We start from the raw sequence: 20819 nt of genomic DNA on the forward strand, positions 1-20819 counted from the left end.
TTCACCATAAATTAAAACGGTATCCATCAACTCCGAGTTGCTATTCACGTAAGCTATTTTTGATACTTGAAAAACTAATGTAAACACTATCGGAAAAAAGTTAATATTAAAATCGGATTTCAGTATTCGGAATGGCCCGGGGCCACATGGAGAGAGGGCTTATGGCTTGCAACGCACAACGCGAAAAAAGAAGTGCAGAAGTGCAGTTAAAAAAAGAATAATATTTAGAGAATTGTTTTTTTTTAGTTTTTCCTTGCATACACTTTATAAATATAATATTTCATAAGGATCATTTAAATTTGTCTATAAAATACATAACATACTGAAAGGAAACTACAGTTCGCCTTTTACAACAACATTTTCCAATAGTCCGAGCTTGCTCCAAAAGTCAACAGAAGTCAATCCTTCACTCCTTTGCAGCTTTATATCTCCTGGTCCGTTAACAACCAAGTAAGTCAGCTCTTTAGATCCCGTCGGTTGCCAAGTGTCTGTCCCATCGAAAGAAGGATTACTAAAAAATGAAAATTGTATTTATTTACTATTAGTCCGACAGGAACAAATCCAGTTACACGACGTTAGCAGAAATAATTGGTAGAGATGTTTTAAAATCTTATGAGCTTTGACCTTCATATGCGCAGAAACATAATTCCGACCTTCGCCTAAGTTATTCTACGTCCTAAAAACATTACACCTATTATTCACAGTCTCTCTCGAGCTCTAGCGTAAACAAGCCTTTGATCCGATTATAAATATTATAATAAAATGCCCTATTCTTTATTATTTTAATTTAAACAATATATATATGTCGGAGATGTCTTTCTCACAGGCCGAGTCCTTCAGACTTTGGAAATTCCAGAATACTTTATTCGAGGAATACCCTTTTATAAACTGTACTTAGACCATAAAACTTAGAAATAGTTATTTATGAATTAAGCCGGCTATGTTATTCCCAAGTTTTATGATGGCAAGCTTGGGTTCGGGGAGACTTAAGGGTCACTCAACGTAGCCGCGGTCAGAAGATAGAAAGCATTTACCTTATAATTACTTTATAAGGGAATCCCTAGGAAATAACGAATTTGATTGGTTCATTTAAGAATAATTTTGACCTGACGATAAAAGAGAAGTACAGAGAGAGGTACGGAGGGGAGTTCTACTTGAGCATTGAAGACGTGAGTACATTGCTATTCTGTTGACCGTGGATTCGTTATCGAGCCTCTGGCTGTTGTCATGAAACACCTCGAGTACTTTATTTGTAACGTTGTATTTTATATCATTTCGTTTACGGTATTACTTATTATTTCGTGAAGATGCGACATCAGAAGTGGGATCTGGATCGTCTACGGGACTTTTCTCTGATCAATTCAGGCTTTTGCTAGAAATGCAAAATCGAAATCTTGTGGAGTTAATGAAAGCAGTGACTAAACCATCCTCAGTGAGTCGAAGTGTTTCGCTACCTAAGTTCTGTCCGGAAAATTCAAGTGCGGATCCCACCGCTTGGTGCTCAACGGTGGACATGTGTTTAACGGAACGACCCTTGGAAGGCAGTGCCCTTATTATCGCACTTAGTGAGGCTCTTCAAGGAACCGCGTCTTCCTGGCTATCTCAGGTGTGTTATTCTGGAATGACTTGGGCTGAATTTAAGGACCTTTTTTTGGCAAGATTTGGCGGTGTTGAAACATCGGCAGCAACTTTAATTAATTTGCAAAATAGTCGTCCTAAGGACGGTGAGTGTTTAGCTTCGTACGCGAGTCGTCTTTTGTCATCGCTTTCCTCAAAGTGGAAAAATTTGAGTATCGAAGAAGTGGCGATATCGGTTGTTCTCGCGCATATTTCACAGTTCGATAGTCGACTTCAGCGGTTATCGTTTACAACAGACATCAAGACGCGTAGTCAACTGCAAAACGAGTTGAGGGCTGTTTCTTATGCTAGAAAAAGATCAGCGCCTATTCAAGACCAGCGAGCAGTTGATAGTAAACGATTTAAGTCTTCACCACATATCAAATGCCATTCCTGTGGAAAATTGGGACATAAGCAGGCAAATTGTTCGTCTATAACAGGTAAAAGAAGACCGGAGTCAGTATCGAGCAACCCAGTAGCAAGCAAGAAGACCTCATCGCTTGTTATTTGTTTCAAGTGTGGTGTAAGTGGACATATCGCCTCAAAATGTACATCAACAACCGGCAACAATTCAACGTACAGCAGAAGTGGAAATGCCAATGAACGGCGGGTGGATATTTGCACAGTGGCAGCTCCATCAGGGTCCTTGATCCACCGTGGTGAGTCGTTTTCATTTTGGTTTGATTCAGGTGCAGAATGCTCACTAATTAAAGAGAGCGTTGCTGCTCGATTTGCGGGAAAAAGAGAAAATAATTTAATAATTTTAAAGGGCATTGGAAATATTAGCGTAAACTGTACTTTACAAATTCTGTCTGCTGTAATCATAAATGGTCATACATTAGAGATTCTTTTCCATGTTGTTTTAGACGAGTATTTAAAATGTGACATAATGGTTGGTCGNGGTAGAGATGTTTTAAAATCTTATGAGCTTTGACCTTCATATGCGCAGAAACATAATTCCGACCGTCGCCTAAATTATTCTACATCCTAAAAACATTGCACCTATTATTCACAGTCTCTCTCGAGCTCTAGCGTAAACAAGCCTTTGATCCGATTACAAATATCATAATAAAATGCCCTATTCTTTATTATTTTAATTTAAACAATAAAAATATATATAACGAACGTTCGCCAGTTGACTTTATTGATGCCCGAGCGCCTTAGTTCATGTCTACTTGTAATGATGCACATGGTCTAGTTCTGAGTCAATGTTTTCACAACGTGCTTATTAGAAGAATTATGGGGATACGCCACGCCTTTCGCGCAATTCGCGGCTCATGAGATATTAAAAGACCTCTATAAGTAAAATGTTAAATTAAAATAGTTAAACGTAAAAGATCTCGAATAAAGTACGTACTTTAATGCAAAGAAATGAGTAAAAATACACAGGTACAAGAAAAACTAGTTAAATATTAAACAATCAACAACTAGAGAACAGTATTCAGAGAGATGGAACGTAGAGAAAAAAAACTTTTTTTAATTTTTGAAATTTTTTTGAAAATTTACTGTTCTTTATTTTTTAACAACTCAAGATAAAAATATTGAGTCATTTTTGAAGCGATGTACTCTTTCCGTACCGTAATTTCCTTTATTTTGAATTAACGAAATTGATTAAAAGTTGATACCCCCAAGATTGGTGTAGTCCTCGATCTGCGAAAAAATAGTGCGTATTATCCTAAACTTTCTTACGAAGCTAACAAGTGTGAAAAAAACAGTTTTTTTTTAAACTCTATCTTTGATTCAAAGGAACCAACCAACAGTTTTTCTCAAAACTAACAATATTTTTTGTAATTCTAGTGAAAAAAATTAATCAAAAGTTTTTGTAGACTTCAATTTTTTTAATTTTTGTCATGCCTAGACGGCATTTATCCGCACCAGAAGTCGCTCAGCTTCGTAAGAAAGTTTAGGATAATACGCACTATTTTTTCGCAGATCGAGGACTACACCAATCTTGGGGGTATCAACTTTTAATCAATTTCGTTAATTCAAAATAAAGGAAATTACGGTACGGAAAGAGTACATCGCTTCAAAAATGACTCAATATTTTTATCTTGAGTTGTTAAAAAATAAAGAAGAGTAAATTTTCAAAAAATTTTCAAAAATTAAAAAAAAAATTTTTTTTTCAAAAATTATTTTTTTTTTCAAATTCAATGAGCAAAAAATGCCCAATTGTGAAAGAATTGAAAAAAAATCAAATTTTTCATTTTTACGAACGTTACAGGGTGCTCAGAAATGTAAATTTTGCTCCTTTAAATTTTTCTGAAATTTTGATTAAGCGGTCCGGAAAAACCGTTCGATAGATCGATCTGCCCATTTACGGAGCTTTTGGGGGTACATCGAGGTGTAAAAATTCGTACAAGCATTAGACTCTCCATCGATATTAGCAAAGATGCGGTCGACTTAGCAAAACAAGTCAAAAAGTCACTTTTTTTCACTTTTTTCAAGTTAATGTCGAGGATGAAAGAAAATTTTTTTCTTCCAAGAACGCTACATAGCCTTGTAGGAAATTTATTCGAGATTTCGAAACTGCCCGTCAATTTTCTGTCTGATCATTAGTTGCTGAGATATCGATGGTTAAAGCCAAAAGGATGCTTTTGTATTCGTAGTCGAATATCTCCGGGTCAAATTAACGTAGAGAAAAATTTAAAAAAAGAAATTAAAGCTGAATGAACAGGCTATCAAGTCCATATCATGATTTTTGTGTAAAAAATTTTTCCAAGCCCGTGGACCGAGAAAAAAAACGCAAAAAATTGAAAAAAAAATTTTTTAGTCTTATTTCTTAGAATTTCGCGATGACTGTCGCTCCTAAAAATTTTGAGCTAAGAAATCTGGAAACTAGACATTCGGCGCTTTAAAATGCTTTTTTTAAAACCTTGATACGATCATTTTTAACTGAGATACAGCATTCTGAAAAATCACTAAATATTCGAAAAATTTTTTTGCTCCCTTAATTTTTTGCAGAAGTATATATGAAAACAACTATAAATCATTTAAGAACTATTGATTTATGTAGTATTTACCCGCTGTTGGCATACGAGTACAACATGTTATGACAAGCAGTAACCAAGCGTTTATCCTGCGCTGATAACGGATTTGTATGCAACACCCCATAGAAGTAGATTCCGTCGTCACCATGGGCCACACCTGTGGACAGATTTTGTTTTGCTCCCAATTTTTATTAGTTAACGCTTATTCTGGTTACACGTTAGTAATTGTTTAGTGGGAATTTGAGGTCACATCATCAGGAGCCATCATTGATATCCAGTAGCCATGACAACGATGTCTAGCAAAGTCAGAGGAAAAAGTTCTTGGAGGTCATTGTCGACGGTCCCCGTCTGTTTTTCTGTACCACCTCTGATCATTGCCGATGGCGACCTCCTTCAAGAATGTCTTCCTCTGACTTTCCTTGGCAGCTGGACATCTTGTTCTAGCTCCTGATGCTTTGACCTTGAACTGAATCCACACCTCCACTAAACAACTGCTTATATTAACAGTCACTTACCTTCTACCCCGGGATAAAAGTCGGTCATTTTATTTTCACCCTGAGTGTAGTTGAATATGTAAACATATACAGGAGATTTGGTTACATTGGCTTGCATCTTAGCTGACAGTTCTGCAGCGGCAGCAAAATACCTGTCGGAGAAAATCTGAAAGGGAGTAATTTCGGCGAATTTAAAGAAGACGCGTTATGCTTTTCTAATAGGAAACGTTACCTGGGTGAATTTTTTGAAGTTCTTCTTATTAATCTCTTCTCCTGCTCCCAAATAGTAGTCCAAAAGTTCCTTCGGTACTGTCTCCGTTTGTGATGCATCTATACTGTCCCTGTAATCCAACAGATCAGGAGATAGTTCTACCCACCTCTCGTTTATGTCTTCCAAGTTTTGCCACAACTCTGAAAAATTACGTATGTTGATTTATCTTTGGCAATTTTGTGCGAATAAATCATCTACTTACCTCCAGTAATAAACAGTCCCTCAGCAGTAACAAAGGAAGTAATCCAAGGCACATCAAGAACTTTACCTTCCTTCAAGAGCTGGTAAGGTTCTGCGTCTAAGAAAGCGTTTGCAGATCCTTTTTCCACAACCGGAGTAAAGGGTGTTGGTGGCGCCAAGTTCTGATAACTAGAGAAATGTACCATTTGTTCTATCAATGTTCGCGCTGGTTTATGTTTAAGACAACTCTTCAGTTCTTCTGAGGGACTGTCAGGGCAGCCCACTAAAACAGCGAGCTTCTTGGCACGTTCCAATGCCTTCTTCCTGTTCGCGAACGTTGTTAGAGCCGAACCGCTCTGCGAAAACCCTTTGACGAACAATCCTTCTGAGAGGGGGGAGAAATAATGGAGGTGGACGCTGACTGCGCCCCCTGATAGGCCGACTATGGTGACGGAGTCGGGGTTTCCTCCGAACGAAGCGATATTGTCCCTGACCCACTTGAGTAGCAAGACTTGGTCTTTCATGCCGTTGTTGCCGGGTATGACGTCGTCTTCCGTGCTGAGGAATCCTGGAACGTTAAAACTGTTTGATTCGTGACAAAGGTTGAAAGAGGCATTTACCTAGAATACCAAGACGGTAATTGAAAGATACAATCACGACATCCTCCTCTAGAGACGCATTAAAACCGGTGTGACCACTACCCATCAAAAAACCACCACCATGGATTGAAACTATCACATCGAGCGCTTTCGGGTTCTTCACGGAATCTTCAGGGATGTACACGTTTAAGTAAAGGCAATCTTCGTCTCCTGATGAAAAATAAAACAACTTAGTTGCAATATTAATCTTGATTCTAGCAAGTTATGCACTTAGTACTTTATACTGACCAAATATATCATCAGGATCGGTATACTCAGCTTGAATGCACGTGTGAAGAGTGTTTGCTTCCCAGGTTTCTGACCAAGCGTGTATGGGTTCAGGTTCCTGCAAATTAGTAAAAGTAAAGATAACCGTAAACGAGTGGGTCATCCAGTAGGAATTTGGGAAAATGTGTGCACGCGTTATTACTAGTGATGGGATCATCCGAATGAAAAATAATCGAAACCTTCCGATTATTAAAAAAGAATTCGGATGATAATCGGTCACTACTCGAATCACATAATCAGTACGTAATCGTCAATTTGAGAAGCCGACTACGAAGCTGACGCCCCAACCGTGGTCGAATAATAAATCGGTCGAATCGGTCTCGCGTCGATTATCTGATCTCTTGCGTCCTAGCTCCTAGCGTGTACGGAAAGTAGGCGAATACAGTGGACTCACGCCTTGAGTTATTTTACTACTATTTGCGCGAAATTTAAATTCTTTGGGGGATGAATGGAGAAATCACTAATAATAAAAATAAATTATTGGGGTGAAAATATTGAAACTATTATTACAATTACTATTATTACTACTATTATCTATTTTAAAAAACACAAAATAAATATATTATATAAAAATATAAACATAAAAATACAAAAAATTTTACAGAAATAAAATAAAATACCTACTTAAAAATAACCTAATATCACAATTGACAAGAATGTTTGAAAATTAATTTTACAACGATCAAATTCGTGACGCCTATATTTGCGAATGTAAAAATATTATAGTAAATAGAATCGACACACGATGTACTGAATCTTCCCTACATATGAGCGGCCGCGAATATGTCGAACAAGCCGCATCTCAGTTCCACATACCGTTTCAAGTTCCTGATACCGTTCCATAATCATTTGAGCGATTACTCCGATGATCATCCGATTATTGAAATAATCGAATACCGACTTTCCGATTATTCAAATCATCCGATTATGCGCATCACTAGTTATTACTATCTCGTAAACTAAAAATTAACTCCTCATATCTCGGGAACCAAAAGAACTATTTAAGTTCTGTAAAAAATATTGTGTATTGAATAGACATGTCCTATTATATATTTTTTAAATTAACATGTACTTCTTATGTTTTTTCGTATATACAGGGTGACCCATTAAGAATGGAAACATTCGCGTACGTCATCACCAGTGTTTGCCGTTGTCGGTGAACCTATTCTTTTATAAAAACCGAATAGAACCCAAATGGAAACAAAATTAAATAACAAACACTGCTTTGCCGATATTGTCATAACTTTTTTATGGGCAAACATTTTTTCGCAAAAATTGGTACAAATGCATTTGAGGGGTTCCTAAATCCAGTGGTGTAGTCAGATTTTTTATAAAAAAATCGCTAACAAAATTTTGCTATTTTTCACTTATAAAAAAATTCATAGTAGCCCTTGAAAATCAAAATTTCGTCTTCAAATTTTGCATCAATATAGAGCTTTTGGAGATCTATCTTTTAAAAAAAAAACCGGTTCAAATCGGTCCATAAACAACTTTTGTACGCGAGTGTTTCCATTCTTAATGGGTCACCCTGTATATGTCTTTTAAAATCGTAGTAAAAATAATTTGTGAAGGGCAATTTTTTAAAAATCTTTTTTATTTTTTCTGTCGTATAACACTGTTACTTCAAATGGCCATGAATGGGCATAAACGAACCATTCTTCAGATTTAGGCTCATATTATTTCTTCTACTTAAAAAATTGGGGACTGATTTAAAGATTTAATTTTAAAAATCTACTAATTCTTTTTATTGTCCTTAAAAATGAAAATATTTTGAGTTACCTCGAATCTCAGATCGTCCACTGGTGGTTTTGCGTACGGGATTCCTTCAAAAGCAGCATATTTCCTGCCATCTGAAATCTTCCAATATCCCCGAACTCTGCCCAAAGGCGTCTCTATCTCTGGCAGATCATCCTGGCTTGAACAAACTAGCATCGAATTAAATTTAAATAACGAGCGTTCAAATAAAAACGTGGTCAAGTTGGTTCTGAAAATTTGGACGCAGGGCGTAGCGGATAGCAAATGAACTTAAACGTCATCTGTCAAAGCGCTATATCGCCGCTATCAATTTGAATATTTTTGTTTTAAAAAGCGTTTAAAATGGTATTTTCTCAAGAACAAAAAGTGTTTATCATAGAGTCCTACTTTAGAAATGGACGCAAGATTGATGGAATATGGAAGTATTCTATTGAGGAATGTTTCATAGAATTTCAAAATCAATTTCCCGGCGTTGTTGAGTACAAAATTTTTCAAAGTGCAGTTCAGCGTTGTGTTAATGTTTTTCGTGAAACGGGCAGTGTAACAAGAAAAGAAGGAAGCGGCCGACCTAAAAAGCGGACTGAAGAATTAAAAGAAAATGTCCAACAAATAATGGAAAATGCGCCAAGAACTTCTGTACGTGTTTTATCACAAATGGTGGGAGTATCAGTCGGTACCTGCCACACAGTGTTAAAAAAAGATTTGCGTTTGTTCTCCTATCGTTTAACTTGTCAGCAAGAACTTCATGAAGTTGATTTTCCGCGACGGGCTGTATTTTGTGAATGGTTTTTAAACAACTACGGTGAACTTCATAATATCACCTTTTTTTCTGATGAAGCCTGGTTTCATTTAAGTGGTTACGTAAACTCACAGAATATGAGAATGTGGTCTTCTGAAAAACCAGATAACTTTTTTGTCGAGGGCCCTCTACACGCTCAAAAAATTGGAGTTTGGTGTGCTCTCAATCGAAGGAGGATTTATGGACCTATTTTTTTTAATGGTACTCTTACTGCGCAAAGGTATAGAGAAGAAATTATCGCTCCTTTTGTTAACCAGCTGGAAGAAAACGAAATTACAAACTTTTACTTTCAACAAGATGGCGCAAGGGCACATACGGCAGGCGAGACGATGAATATGTTGAGGGAAGTTTTCCAAAATCGACTAATAAGTCTCAATGCTGAACATGAATTTCCACCGAGGTCATGTGATATTACGCCGTGTGATTTCTTTTTGTGGCCTTACCTTAAAAACACTATTTTTGAACTGCCTATTCCTGATTTAAACCATCTGCAGGCTCGACTTATAGACAAGATTCGTGAAATTAACAATACCCCGAGCATCTTAGAAAATGTCTTTAATTCTTTGAGGAACAGGTGTGAAAAGTGCTTGGAACAAGGAGGGGGACACTTTCAGCAGCTGCTTTAATTTATTGTTATAACAAGGAGGGGGACACTTTCCGCAGCTCCTTTAATTGTTTGTTATTGTTATCACGATTATTCTTTAAAATAAAGTTATATAGTCATTAACGTTATTGAAACTGACAGCTGCTATACAGCTCGTTGAGAAATGAGGTTAAGTTGGTCGCTATAAGCTACTCCCTACGTCCAATGTGTCAGAGCCAACTTCGACCACGTTTTTATTTGAACGCTCGTTATATAAATTAAAGTGTCTTTTTTGACTGATAATAATTTACACTACAAAGACAACAACATACTTGAAAGCGGGGCATTAGCATTTTTTTAATGTGAACAATATCCATCAGGGATAACAATCCTTGAGCGACTAATTATCAATTATCACGAAACTATTTCTATTTCCCAATAAATTGCGATTATATTACAGCTACTTGTAGATAATAATTTAATTAATAATTATTTTTTTCTGAAGTCAATTTTACTGCGAGAGATGAAAATAAATCAAAAATGCATTCTTTCTCGAGCAGAAAATGCTACTTTATCTACAGGGTGTCCTAGAAATAAATGCCAAAATGTTAATCATGCATGTAAATCACCAAGAGCATCAACTTTTATCTGATATTTACTTTCGAAAACCTTTTTGTTTCGATATGGTTTTTTAAAAGTTTAAATTTTTGTTACACACAACTATACCATACGTCGAAACTCTTACAATTAGGACCTAATTAGGTAGCTCAAGAAAAAAAGAAATTTGTTACATTTTGTTATTATTTTAATCCCTACAATCACCTCGTGGAGTTTCCTGACGGATTTTCAGAACAGCCTGTACATGTGATTAAAGTTTTAGCGCTTACTAACGAAACTGTAAAACTTTATGTAAAGCGAACTGTTTTGCAAATTATTTTTGTTTCAGTCACTCCCATAGTGACCATTATTTTAAAAATATACTTGATTGTTAAAAAATATAAAAATAAATACAGAAAAATATATAATATAGTTACTTACAGCTGTTCCCAAACGAAAGAACAAACAACAGACATTCCAATTTAGACAACATTTCGAGATGGACTATCCTTAGATACAAATCTGACAGATATATACTTACCACTTATCTTGTTTATCACATTCACAAGAGTAGAACTGGGGTGATCGGAATGAAACAGTGCAGGTGGACGCTAGCGTCACCTGCTGATAGGCTGTTCTTGGCATACTCGAGTGTTAAGACGTGATCTATCATGCTACTGTTGCCGGGTATGACGTCGTCTTCCACGTTAAAGATTCCTGGAATGTTAACGCTGATTGAATGATTGACATTTAGAAACTAAAGGCAATAACTTAGACCAATACAAAAACATTGAATTTCAATAATAACACTGAATTTCTGAGGTTTGAACTATTTCGAGAATTATGGTTCGAAAGACATATAATAAGAGTATCAACTTCAATCGTGCTCCGTACTGACCAAACATTCATTTCAAAGATTAATGAAAATATCATAAGCGCTCTGACGACTTCTGAACGAACGCCATCTGTCGTTTTAGGTCTATTCGCACATTTCTGCCGATAAAAATGAGAAGGAGATATCCTTCGAAAAATGACATTCAGTTCGTCAGTTGTCTCTATTTCTGGCTGATCCTGTTGCTTGAACTTTCGAGCTCAAATATTGAAATAGCATAACCAAGATTGAGTATTAGGTACTCTGTAGAAAAATACTATGCCCAACTCTGATTTTTGTTACCATTGCTTTTAGGAGTTTCACAAATTTCACGTTGTTATGAAATATATCAGATAGATAATATGTATACAAGTGGATAAAATCTAATACTTAAAAGACTATTTATCAGTACCTTTAATATAGGTATGGAATTTCCGGTACAGCATTGGATAAGTAGATCAGTGATCACTAAACAAGTTTGATTAATAACAGCATTGTGAGATAAATAAACATTATAGCAAAACGCCCAATAATTAATATAAAATAGATAAATATTAATACTTTAGTACTTACTTACATCAAAGTGATCTTCGCAACAATGCTGCACAGATTTAGAAAGAAGGGGCACCTTATCATCTCATTATTTGACAAAAATTTTTTCGCAATTTTTCTTGTCTCGGCACGTCGAAAAAATATTTGTCGGGTGCTATTGTCATTATTAATTAATTTGTGGTTTTAGTTAATAAAATAATTTGGCCATACCTGATCACAACTGACAACTGTTCAAAATTTTTTCCACCGACGTGTAAACACATTTGGTCTTACCCAGTTTCTATGAACTAACACAATTGTTGTCTTTCTTCGTCAGAACACAAATGTTTCATCATAACACAAACGTGGTCTTGCTTCACCATAATTTAAAACGATATCCATCAACTATACACGTAAGCCATTTTTAACACTTGAAAAACTAATGTAAACACTATCGGAAAGAAAGTTAATATTAAAATCGGATTTCAGTATTCGGAATCGCCTGCGACCACGTGGAGAGAGGGCGTATAGCTTGCAGCGTACAACGCGAATGACGCCAGAAACTGCAGTAGTCCAGCCATGTAAAGGTTGAAAATACTACAACTTCTATGTTTTTTTCTCGGAAACTATAAGGATTTTACAAATGTTTACGATATTGGCTCCATTTTTCATGACGCATCTATTTCCAATTTTTTTTGGATAAATTGGAATTGGAATACTTTTGGCCTAATTTTATTTTCCCTTATAATATGCAAAGTAAATATTTTACATGCATTTTATAAAGACCATTTAGTGATATAATAATAGTAACGGTTAAAAAAAGAAAAATATTTAATGAATTGTTTTCTTTATTTTTTTGCATGTACTTCATACATATAATATACGGAATATTTCATAAGGATCATTTAAAATTGTTTATGAAATACATAAGTCGTCTTTTCTAACTTCCTTTTCATATTCCAAGAGTCCGAGCTTGCTCCAAAAGTCAACAGGAGTCAAACTTTCACTCTTTTGCAGCTTCATGTCTTCTGGTCCATTTACAAGTAAATAAGTCAACTCTTCAGATCCCGTTGGTTGCCAGGTGTCTGACCCATCGAAAGAAGGAATGCTAAAAAATGAAAATTTTATTTATTTATTATTAGTCCGAAAAGTACAAATGTAGAATGTTGAATTAAAATATTTAAACGTACATGATCTGAACAAAGTACACTAATGCAAAGAAATGAGTAAAAATACACAGTTAAATCTTAAACAACGATGGACATATAGATTTTAACGTCGTTATCATACGAAAGCCTTTCACAATTTAGAATACTACCAAGGCTGTACAGTGAAATCTCGGAAACTTTAGCGAAATTATTAAACACGATAATAATGAAGGAAATAAGTCATTTAAGAATTATTAATTTATGTAGTATTTACCCGCTGGTGGCGTACGAGTACAACGCGTTATGACAAGCAGTAATCAAGCGTTTATCCTTTTCTGTGAAGGGATATGTACGCAACATCCCATAGAAGTAGATTCCGTCGTTACCATGCGCCACACCTGTGCCTGTGGACAGAATTGGATGGAAGATTTTGTTTTGTTCGCAATTTTTATTAGTTAACGCTTAATCTGGTTACACGTTAGTAGTTGTTTAGTGAGGATTTGCGCTCACTTCGAGGTCACACCATCAGGAGCTATCATTGATATCCAGTAGCCATGGCGACGATGTCCAGCAAAGTCAGAGGAGAAAGTTCTTGGAAGTCATTGACCCACCCCACTGTCGTCGCTTTTCCGTACCACCTCCGGTCATTGCCGATGGCGACCACCTTCAAGAATTTCTTCCTCTGACCTTCCTTGACAGCTGGACACCTGGTTCCAGCTCCTGATGCTTTGACCTTGAATTGAATCCAGATCTCCGTTAAACAACTGCTTATATTAAGTCTATAAATTACCTAAAAATACCTCTTACCTTCTTCTATAGGTTCGGGATATATGACATCCATTTTATTTTGACCCTCAGTGTAGTTAAATAAGTAAACATATACAGGAGATTTGTTTACACTGGCTTGCATTTTAGCCGACAGTTCCGCACCGGTTGCAAAATACCTGTCCGAGACAATCTGAAAGGAAATAATTTCGCCGAATTTAAAGAAGATGAATTTTGCTTTTCTGATAGGAAAAGTGTATCTACCTGCGTAAATTTTTTGAAATTCTTCCTGTTGATATCTTCTCCTGCTCCCAAATAGTAGTCCAAAAGTTCCTTCGGCACTGTCTCTATTTGTGATGCATCTAGACTATCACTCAAATCCAGCACGTCGGGAAATATTTCTGCCCACCTCTCGTTTACCTCTTCCAACAATGGCTGTAAAACTGAAAAATTACGTATTTTGATTTATCTTTGGCAATTTTGCGCGATTAAATCATCATGTAACGCAAAAGGTAAACCTTGATTGTATCGTCCTACTTACATCCCGTAAGAAACACTCCCTCAGCAGTAACAACGGAAGTAATCCAAGGCACATCGAGAACTTTACCTTCCTTCAAGAGCTGGTAAGGTTCTGCGTCTAAGAAAGCGTTTGCTGATCCCTTTTCTACAATTGGAGTAAAAGGTGTTGGTGGCGCCACGTTGCCGAAATTAAAGAAATGTTGCATTTGATCTGTCACCGTTCGCGCTGGTATCTCTTTAAGACAGCTCTTCAGTTCTTCCGAGGAAGTGTCAGGACAGCCCAGTAAAGCGCCTAGCTTCTTGGCACGTTTCATGGCGTGCTGAGGCGCCCTGATCACAAACGGTGTTAGAACCGAACCACTATTCGAAATCCCCTTGACGAATAAACCTTTAGAGAGTGGAGAGAAATAGTGGAGGTGGACGCTGATTGCGCCCGCTGATATACCGACTATGGTGACGGTGTCGGGGTTTCCCCCGAACGAAGCGATATTGTCCCTGACCCACTTGAGTGCCAAGACTTGGTCTTTCATTCCGTAGTTGCCGGGTATGACGCCGTCTTCCATGCTGAGGAATCCTGGAACGTTAAGACTGTTCGAATCATGACAAAGACTGAAGGAAGCATTTACCTAGAATACCAAGACGGTAATTGAAAGATACGAGGACGGCGTCTTTCTCTAGTAACGTATTAAAAGTGATAAGCCCACTACCCGCCATAAAACCACCACCATGGATTGAAACTATCACATCGAGTACTTTTGGGTTCTTCACTGTATCTTCAGGGATGTACACGTTCATGTAGAGGCAATCTTCGTCTCCTGATAAAAAATAAAACAATTTAGTTGCAATATTAATCTTGATTCTAGCAAGTTATGTACGTAGTGTTTTATACTGACCAAATATTACGCTAGAATCTAGCGTATTGACTTGAATGCACGTGCGAGAAGTGTTTGCTTCCAAGGTTTCTGACCAAGCCTCTATGGGTTCAGGTTCCTTAAAAATAAAAATAACAGTAAACAAGTGGGGGCATCCAGAAGGAATTTGGGAAAATGTGTGCACGCATTATTAGTATCTCGTAAACTAAAAATTAATTCATATCTCAGGAACCAAAAGAACTATTTAGGTTCAAAAAAAAATATTGTGTAGTGAATAAACATGACTTATTATAATTTCTTTATAATTCATAACATGTACTTCTAATTTCTTTTTCGCATATACACAGAGATGGCCAAAAGTACGGAATAAAATTCATATCTTTTCAGTGAGTTTTTTTTTAAAACGCCGACAGCATTCTGAATGACTTCAACTGGTAAATTGTGCATCTCCGCCCTAATCTTGTTCTTTAAATTCTCAATATTATCCGGCCTGTCCTGGTAGACTCTTTCTTTCAAATATCCCCATAGAAAATAATCCAGGGGTGTTAAGTCGGGGGATCTTGGCGGCCATTCAACTGTACCCCGTCTACCAATCCAGCGATTTGGAAACATTTCATCTAAGTATCTTCGAACATCAATACCAAAATGTGGGGGAGCGCCATCTTGTTGGAACCAAATTCTTTCATTCGGTATATCTGGATCAATTTCATGAGAGAAAATCACAGCTAGAGCAGGTATCAGGTCAAATGTTAGGAAATCCAGGTAGCGTGCGGCAGTAAGATTTTCTTCAAAAAAGAATGGGCCCAAGATTCTGTTGTTGATGATATCTGTCCATACATTAGCTTTTTGTGGATGCTGCGTATGCAATTCGTATGTCCAGTGTGGATTTTCCTGGGACCAAAAGCGATAGTTGTGCCTATTAACCACTCCATTAAATAAAACGTAGCTTCATCCGAAAAAAGTACGTCTCGTTGAAAACCATTATTGTCGTCACACCGTCTCATCATTTCCTTACAAAATTGTAATCGCCTATCATAATCGTCTTCCAAAAGTTCTTGGACAAGACATACCTTATAGGGGTGGTATTTCTCTTGTTTCAGAAACATTCGAATTGCAGTTCGAGAAGCATCGAGATTGCGGGCCAATGAAACAGTTGACGTATGAGGATTTTCAACAAGTTCTAATGCAATGTCTAATTTCTTTTCTTCATTCAATGCACGTGCCCGTCCAGTTTTGGGCAGTCTGTACTGTACCGTGTTCCTCAAATTTGTGAATTACTTTATTAACTGTCCCTTGCGAGATTTGGTTTTCGGGATATTTCGCATTAAATAAATCGCGCGCTTCAGCCCGACTTCTTATTTTGTCTCCACATGCAAGCAATATCAAGATTTCGATGCGTTGCCTTTCCGACAATACCATTGCAATTCAGTAAATAAATTTATTTTGACACAATAGTAACGTTTAGAACTCCAATTTACATCTAAAGCGAAAAATTAACCAGAAAGCCTGGCAAGTAAGAGGTGCCAAAAAAAAACGCAACATAAAAAATATATCTTTTTTGCGTTAGAAGCAATAGGTACTGTTTCAAATTCTTTATTTTATTCTGTGCAAATTTATGAAGGATAACACTGAAGATAATTAAATTTTATTTCACTTGTTAAGTAGGTGTTTTAAGACAACCCTAAAAACCTTGCTATTGACAAAATAAAACTTGTTTATTGGGTATGGGTGGATTCGATTTTCTATAATATATATGTGCCTTTTAAAATTGTAGTTGAAATAATTTGTTATGGAAAATTTTTTAATAGTCTTTTGTTTTCTCTGTCGTATAACACTATTATTTCAAACGGCTCTGAATAGGCATAAAGAACCATTCTTCAGATTTAGGCACATATTATTTTTTCTCTTTAAAAAAATCAACATATCAGACAAAATTGGGAACTGATTTATAGATTTAATTTTAAAAAATTGCCCATTCATTTTATTACCATAAATGTTTCAATATGTGTATTACATTGTCCTAAAGATGAAAATATTTTGTCTTACCTCGAACCTCAGATCGCCCACTGGTGGTTTTGCGTACGGGATTCCCTCAAAAGCAGCATAAGTTATGCCATCTAATGTCTTCCAATATCCCCGAACTCTGCCCAAAGGCGTGTCTATCTCTGGCAGATCATCCTGGCTTGAACAAACTAGCATCGAGTTGAATTTAAATATATAAATTAAACTGTCTTTTTTGACTTATAATAGGTCTGTTCCAACAAGAGTCAGGGATTGGTTCCGAACCGTCAGAAATGTGCATCCAACTAATTCTTGCGATATATTCACTGAAGACACATTTAGAACTTGGCTGGCCAAATATTTCGGTTCGAACGGTTCGAAACTAATCCTTGACTCTTGTTGGAACAGACCTAATAATTTACACTACAAAGACAACATACTTAAAAGCCATTAGCATTTTTTTCAATGTGAACAATATCAATTACTGTTATCCTTGAACGACTAAAAATTATCAATTATCACGAAACTATTTCTGTTTCCCAATGAATTGCGATTTTATTATAGCTATCTACTTGTTGCAAATTATGTTTGTTTTAGTCACTCTCATAGTTACCATTATTTTAAAAATATACTAGTTATAAAAATATAAAAATAAATACATGAAAATATATACTTAATATAATAAATGTTAAAGATAAGTGTAGTTACTTACAGCTGTTCCCAAACGAGAGAACAAACAACAGACAACCCAATTTAGACAACATTTCGAGCTGGACTATCTTTAGACGGAAATCTGACAGATATATATACTTACCACTTATCTTGTTTATTGCAGTCACAAAGGTAGAACTGACGTGTTCGGAGTGAAATAGTGGAGGTGGACGCTAGCGTCACCTGCTGATAGGTCAACCATGGCAATGGAGTGGGGTTGAGGGTTTCCACAAAGTGATGTTATTCTTGGCCTATTCGAGTGTTAAGACTTGATCTATCATGCCATTGTTGCCGGGTCTGACGCAGTGGCGGTTCGTGACATTGTGATTAGGTAAATCACATAGCTTTTGTACTAGATGGGAAAGAAAGAAAAAAAACGCCGCAGGCAAAAATTATTATATGTATACCTATTTGGAAACCATCATCTCATCAGTATATTCACCATTACCTAAAGAATGACCCAAATGATTGGCGTCCCTGTGGAGATTATAGAGAATAATGTAACAGTATCAGATAGATATCCATTACCACACATTTACGATTTTAACTTACATATACCTACGTGGCTGTAAATTTTTTTCAAAAATTGATCTAGTTTAGTTTATTTGATTTTGTAAGAATGCCTTTTGGTTTAATAAACGCAGCACAGACATTGCAAAGATTCACATATGAAGTTACTTCTGGTCTAAATTTCGTATTCGTCCATTTAGATCACATTTAAATTGCTAGCAAAAATGAAAATGAACATATAGAACACTTAAAACTGCTTTTTGAAAGAGTTATTAAATATGGCATTAATATTAAACCTTTAAGGGAATAGGTGCGGTCCTGGAGCAATCACACAATAATATAAATACTCCTTTAGCATATTTTTCAAAAAAACTCACACCAACACAACAACAATATTCGACATCTGACAGAGAACTTTTAACGATTTACATGAGTATTAAATATTTTAAATATTTAATAGACGGAAAGGAAGTCATTATTTTTACAGATCATAAACGTCTTACTTATATTTTGAATTCAAAAACAGAAAAAAGGCCAAGACAATTTCGATATTTGGAATTTATTGCATCGGATATCAAACACATAAAAAGAAAAGAAAACATTGTTGGTGATAGTCTTTCTAGAGTAAACGAAAGCATTGTTAACATGGTTGATAATTTCTAAGTAAAATTGAAACAAATACAACACGCACATGCGCATGATAAAGAGTTAACAGATTTACTAAAAACACAAAACAACAGTAACACTAAAATAAACTGGAAATTGAATTTTCTAGTAACATACATCGGTGTGAAATAACAAAAATTAAAGGAATTTTTATATCAAAATAGTTTAGATTAGAAATTTTTAACTAAAATCCCGGCGTTCGTACAAAAAAGAAAATGATTAACTCTATTTTTGGCCACGAATGAACACAGATATGACTCTATGGACTAAATCTTGTCTAGATTGTCAATCTACTAATGGACGATTTGAACACATACACATTGACATAGTAGGACCACTTCCACCTTCAGAACATTGTAGTTACCTACTCACAGTAGCAGAAAGATTTGCGAAATGGCCTGAAGCGTATCCACTGTCCAATATTTCAGCAGAAACAATAACATTATGTAGATTTGGTATACTACCACAGACCAAGGTAGACAATTTCAATCAGCTCTATTTACAGAATTCACGAAATACATAGGTACACATAAAATACACATAAGCTATCATCCACAAAGTAATGGGATAACCGAAAGACTTAATAGAACATTAAAAATTGCGTTAATAACAAAAACTAATAATAATAATCGTTTGGAAAAATGAATTACCAATTATTTTATTGGGTATACGAGCTGCTATTAAAAGTGAGATTGTTCATCTGCAGAATTAGTATATGAACAACCATTACGCCTTCCTGGCGAATTTTTACTGAATCCCAAAATACCACTGACAATTCTTCTTTATTAGTTGGTTCACGAGAAACGTTTGCTAACCTTAGACCAACGACAAGCAAACATCACACTAAAGAAAAACCATTTGTTTCATCAAATTTAGATACATGTGATTACATTTTTAGACTTAACTATTAGCATTGACAGGGTCAAACCAGCATTCATATTAACAGATAATATAGAAAACACTAACGAAAACTAAATACTATTTTTTTTTTATTGAGAGAGGAGGTATGTGTATTGGCAACTTACTACTTAAGTCTCAAGATCTGCGTCAAAAGTTCTAGGGAATATGGATCAGGTCAGTGCATCACATGAGAATTGTAGTAGTTAAGGAAATGATGTAAATAAAATATAACAAAAATATTTTGGTAATGTATGTTACAGATTTGAAGCAACATAATATTGAATTGTACTGTTATAAAACAAATCCTCTAGGTAATAACTATATTCAATTTAAAACAAATATACAGGGTAATTCATTAACAATGGTAAAATTGAAAGCTGAAGATACTACACGGAAATACAGGGCGTTGAAAGTTAAAATTTTAAATCGTTTTTTTGCGAAAATTTAGTTAATAACTTTTTACCATGTATATTTAACATAAAACTTGATTCAAAACCTGAAAGAGCAATCATTTTCCCATTAATTATGTACTCTTGTTTCATTTCGGTATCTCGATCCGCTTTCGAGAAAAATCGATGTAACACTATGTTTTGATAATACGAGAAATTAAAAGCGAAACAAACCAAGTGTTTCTTCGTGTTATTACAACAATTAATAATAAAACAATTGAAATTCACCCTGTATTTCCGAAACTATTAACTTTCGGATAAGGCATGTTTGCGCCAATGGTCACTATTTCACGTGTAGTATCTTCAGCTTCGACTTTCGACTTTCCCATTGTTAATGAATCACCCTGTATATAATATACTATAAATGCTTGTTCTGTTTTACAGTTAAGCCAATCCTACCCTGGCGATTATAATTAACAAAATACTAAACTAAATAAAGTGGTATAAGTACATTGGTTTGTCTATTTGTTATCCTCCAATTGTAAGTGACTGAACTATTTGTTTCTATAAGATGCGTGTTTTACAAGAAATTGACAAAAAAATATATTTCTAGGCGAAGTACTCAAGTTATATTTTTTCAAGAATCAATTTTTTGATTTCATTCGCTAAGTGAAATGATAGGAGTATTTTCAAGAGGTTTCTACTCGAGATGAAGAATTTTTGTTCC

At 35.6% G+C, this 20819-nt stretch overlaps 1 protein-coding gene across 1 annotated transcript; it reads right to left on the reverse strand.

Moving 5' to 3' along the window:
- Positions 1-223: 223 nt before the first annotated feature.
- Positions 224-17725, reverse strand: LOC108917459. The gene is made up of 19 exons (XM_018724072.2): positions 17629-17725; positions 16962-17107; positions 14937-15033; positions 14670-14858; positions 14066-14617; positions 13789-13967; positions 13567-13717; positions 13034-13163; positions 12530-12719; positions 10831-10966; positions 10651-10731; positions 8255-8400; positions 6437-6533; positions 6170-6358; positions 5572-6117; positions 5331-5509; positions 5120-5264; positions 4638-4761; positions 224-511 (listed from the first exon to the last, which is right to left on the reverse strand). The coding sequence occupies exons 1-19, from the start codon at positions 17678-17680 to the stop codon at positions 334-336; spliced, it is 3507 nt and encodes a 1168-aa protein (XP_018579588.2). The 5' UTR covers positions 17681-17725; the 3' UTR covers positions 224-333.
- Between the last annotated feature and the right edge of the window lie 3094 nt (positions 17726-20819).

The sequence above is a fragment of the Anoplophora glabripennis genome, unplaced genomic scaffold, assembly GCF_000390285.2.
Source record: "Anoplophora glabripennis isolate ALB-LARVAE unplaced genomic scaffold, Agla_2.0 scaffold4, whole genome shotgun sequence".
NCBI classification, from domain to species: Eukaryota; Metazoa; Arthropoda; class Insecta; order Coleoptera; family Cerambycidae; genus Anoplophora; species Anoplophora glabripennis.

Excerpts from the sequence above, each read along its gene's own strand:
- LOC108917459 (XM_018724072.2), bottom strand. The coding sequence starts at position 17,680 with ATGTTGTCTAAATTGGGTTGTCTGTTGTTTGTTCTCTCGTTTGGGAAC. Across the intron at positions 17,108-17,628 it reads TCTCTCGTTTGGGAACAGCT|TTTGTTCAAGCCAGGATGAT; the intron begins GTAAGTAACTAC and ends ACTCGATGCTAG. Across the intron at positions 13,968-14,065 it reads GGGAGTGTTTCTTACGGGAT|TTTTACAGCCATTGTTGGAA; the intron begins GTAAGTAGGACG and ends GTAATTTTTCAG.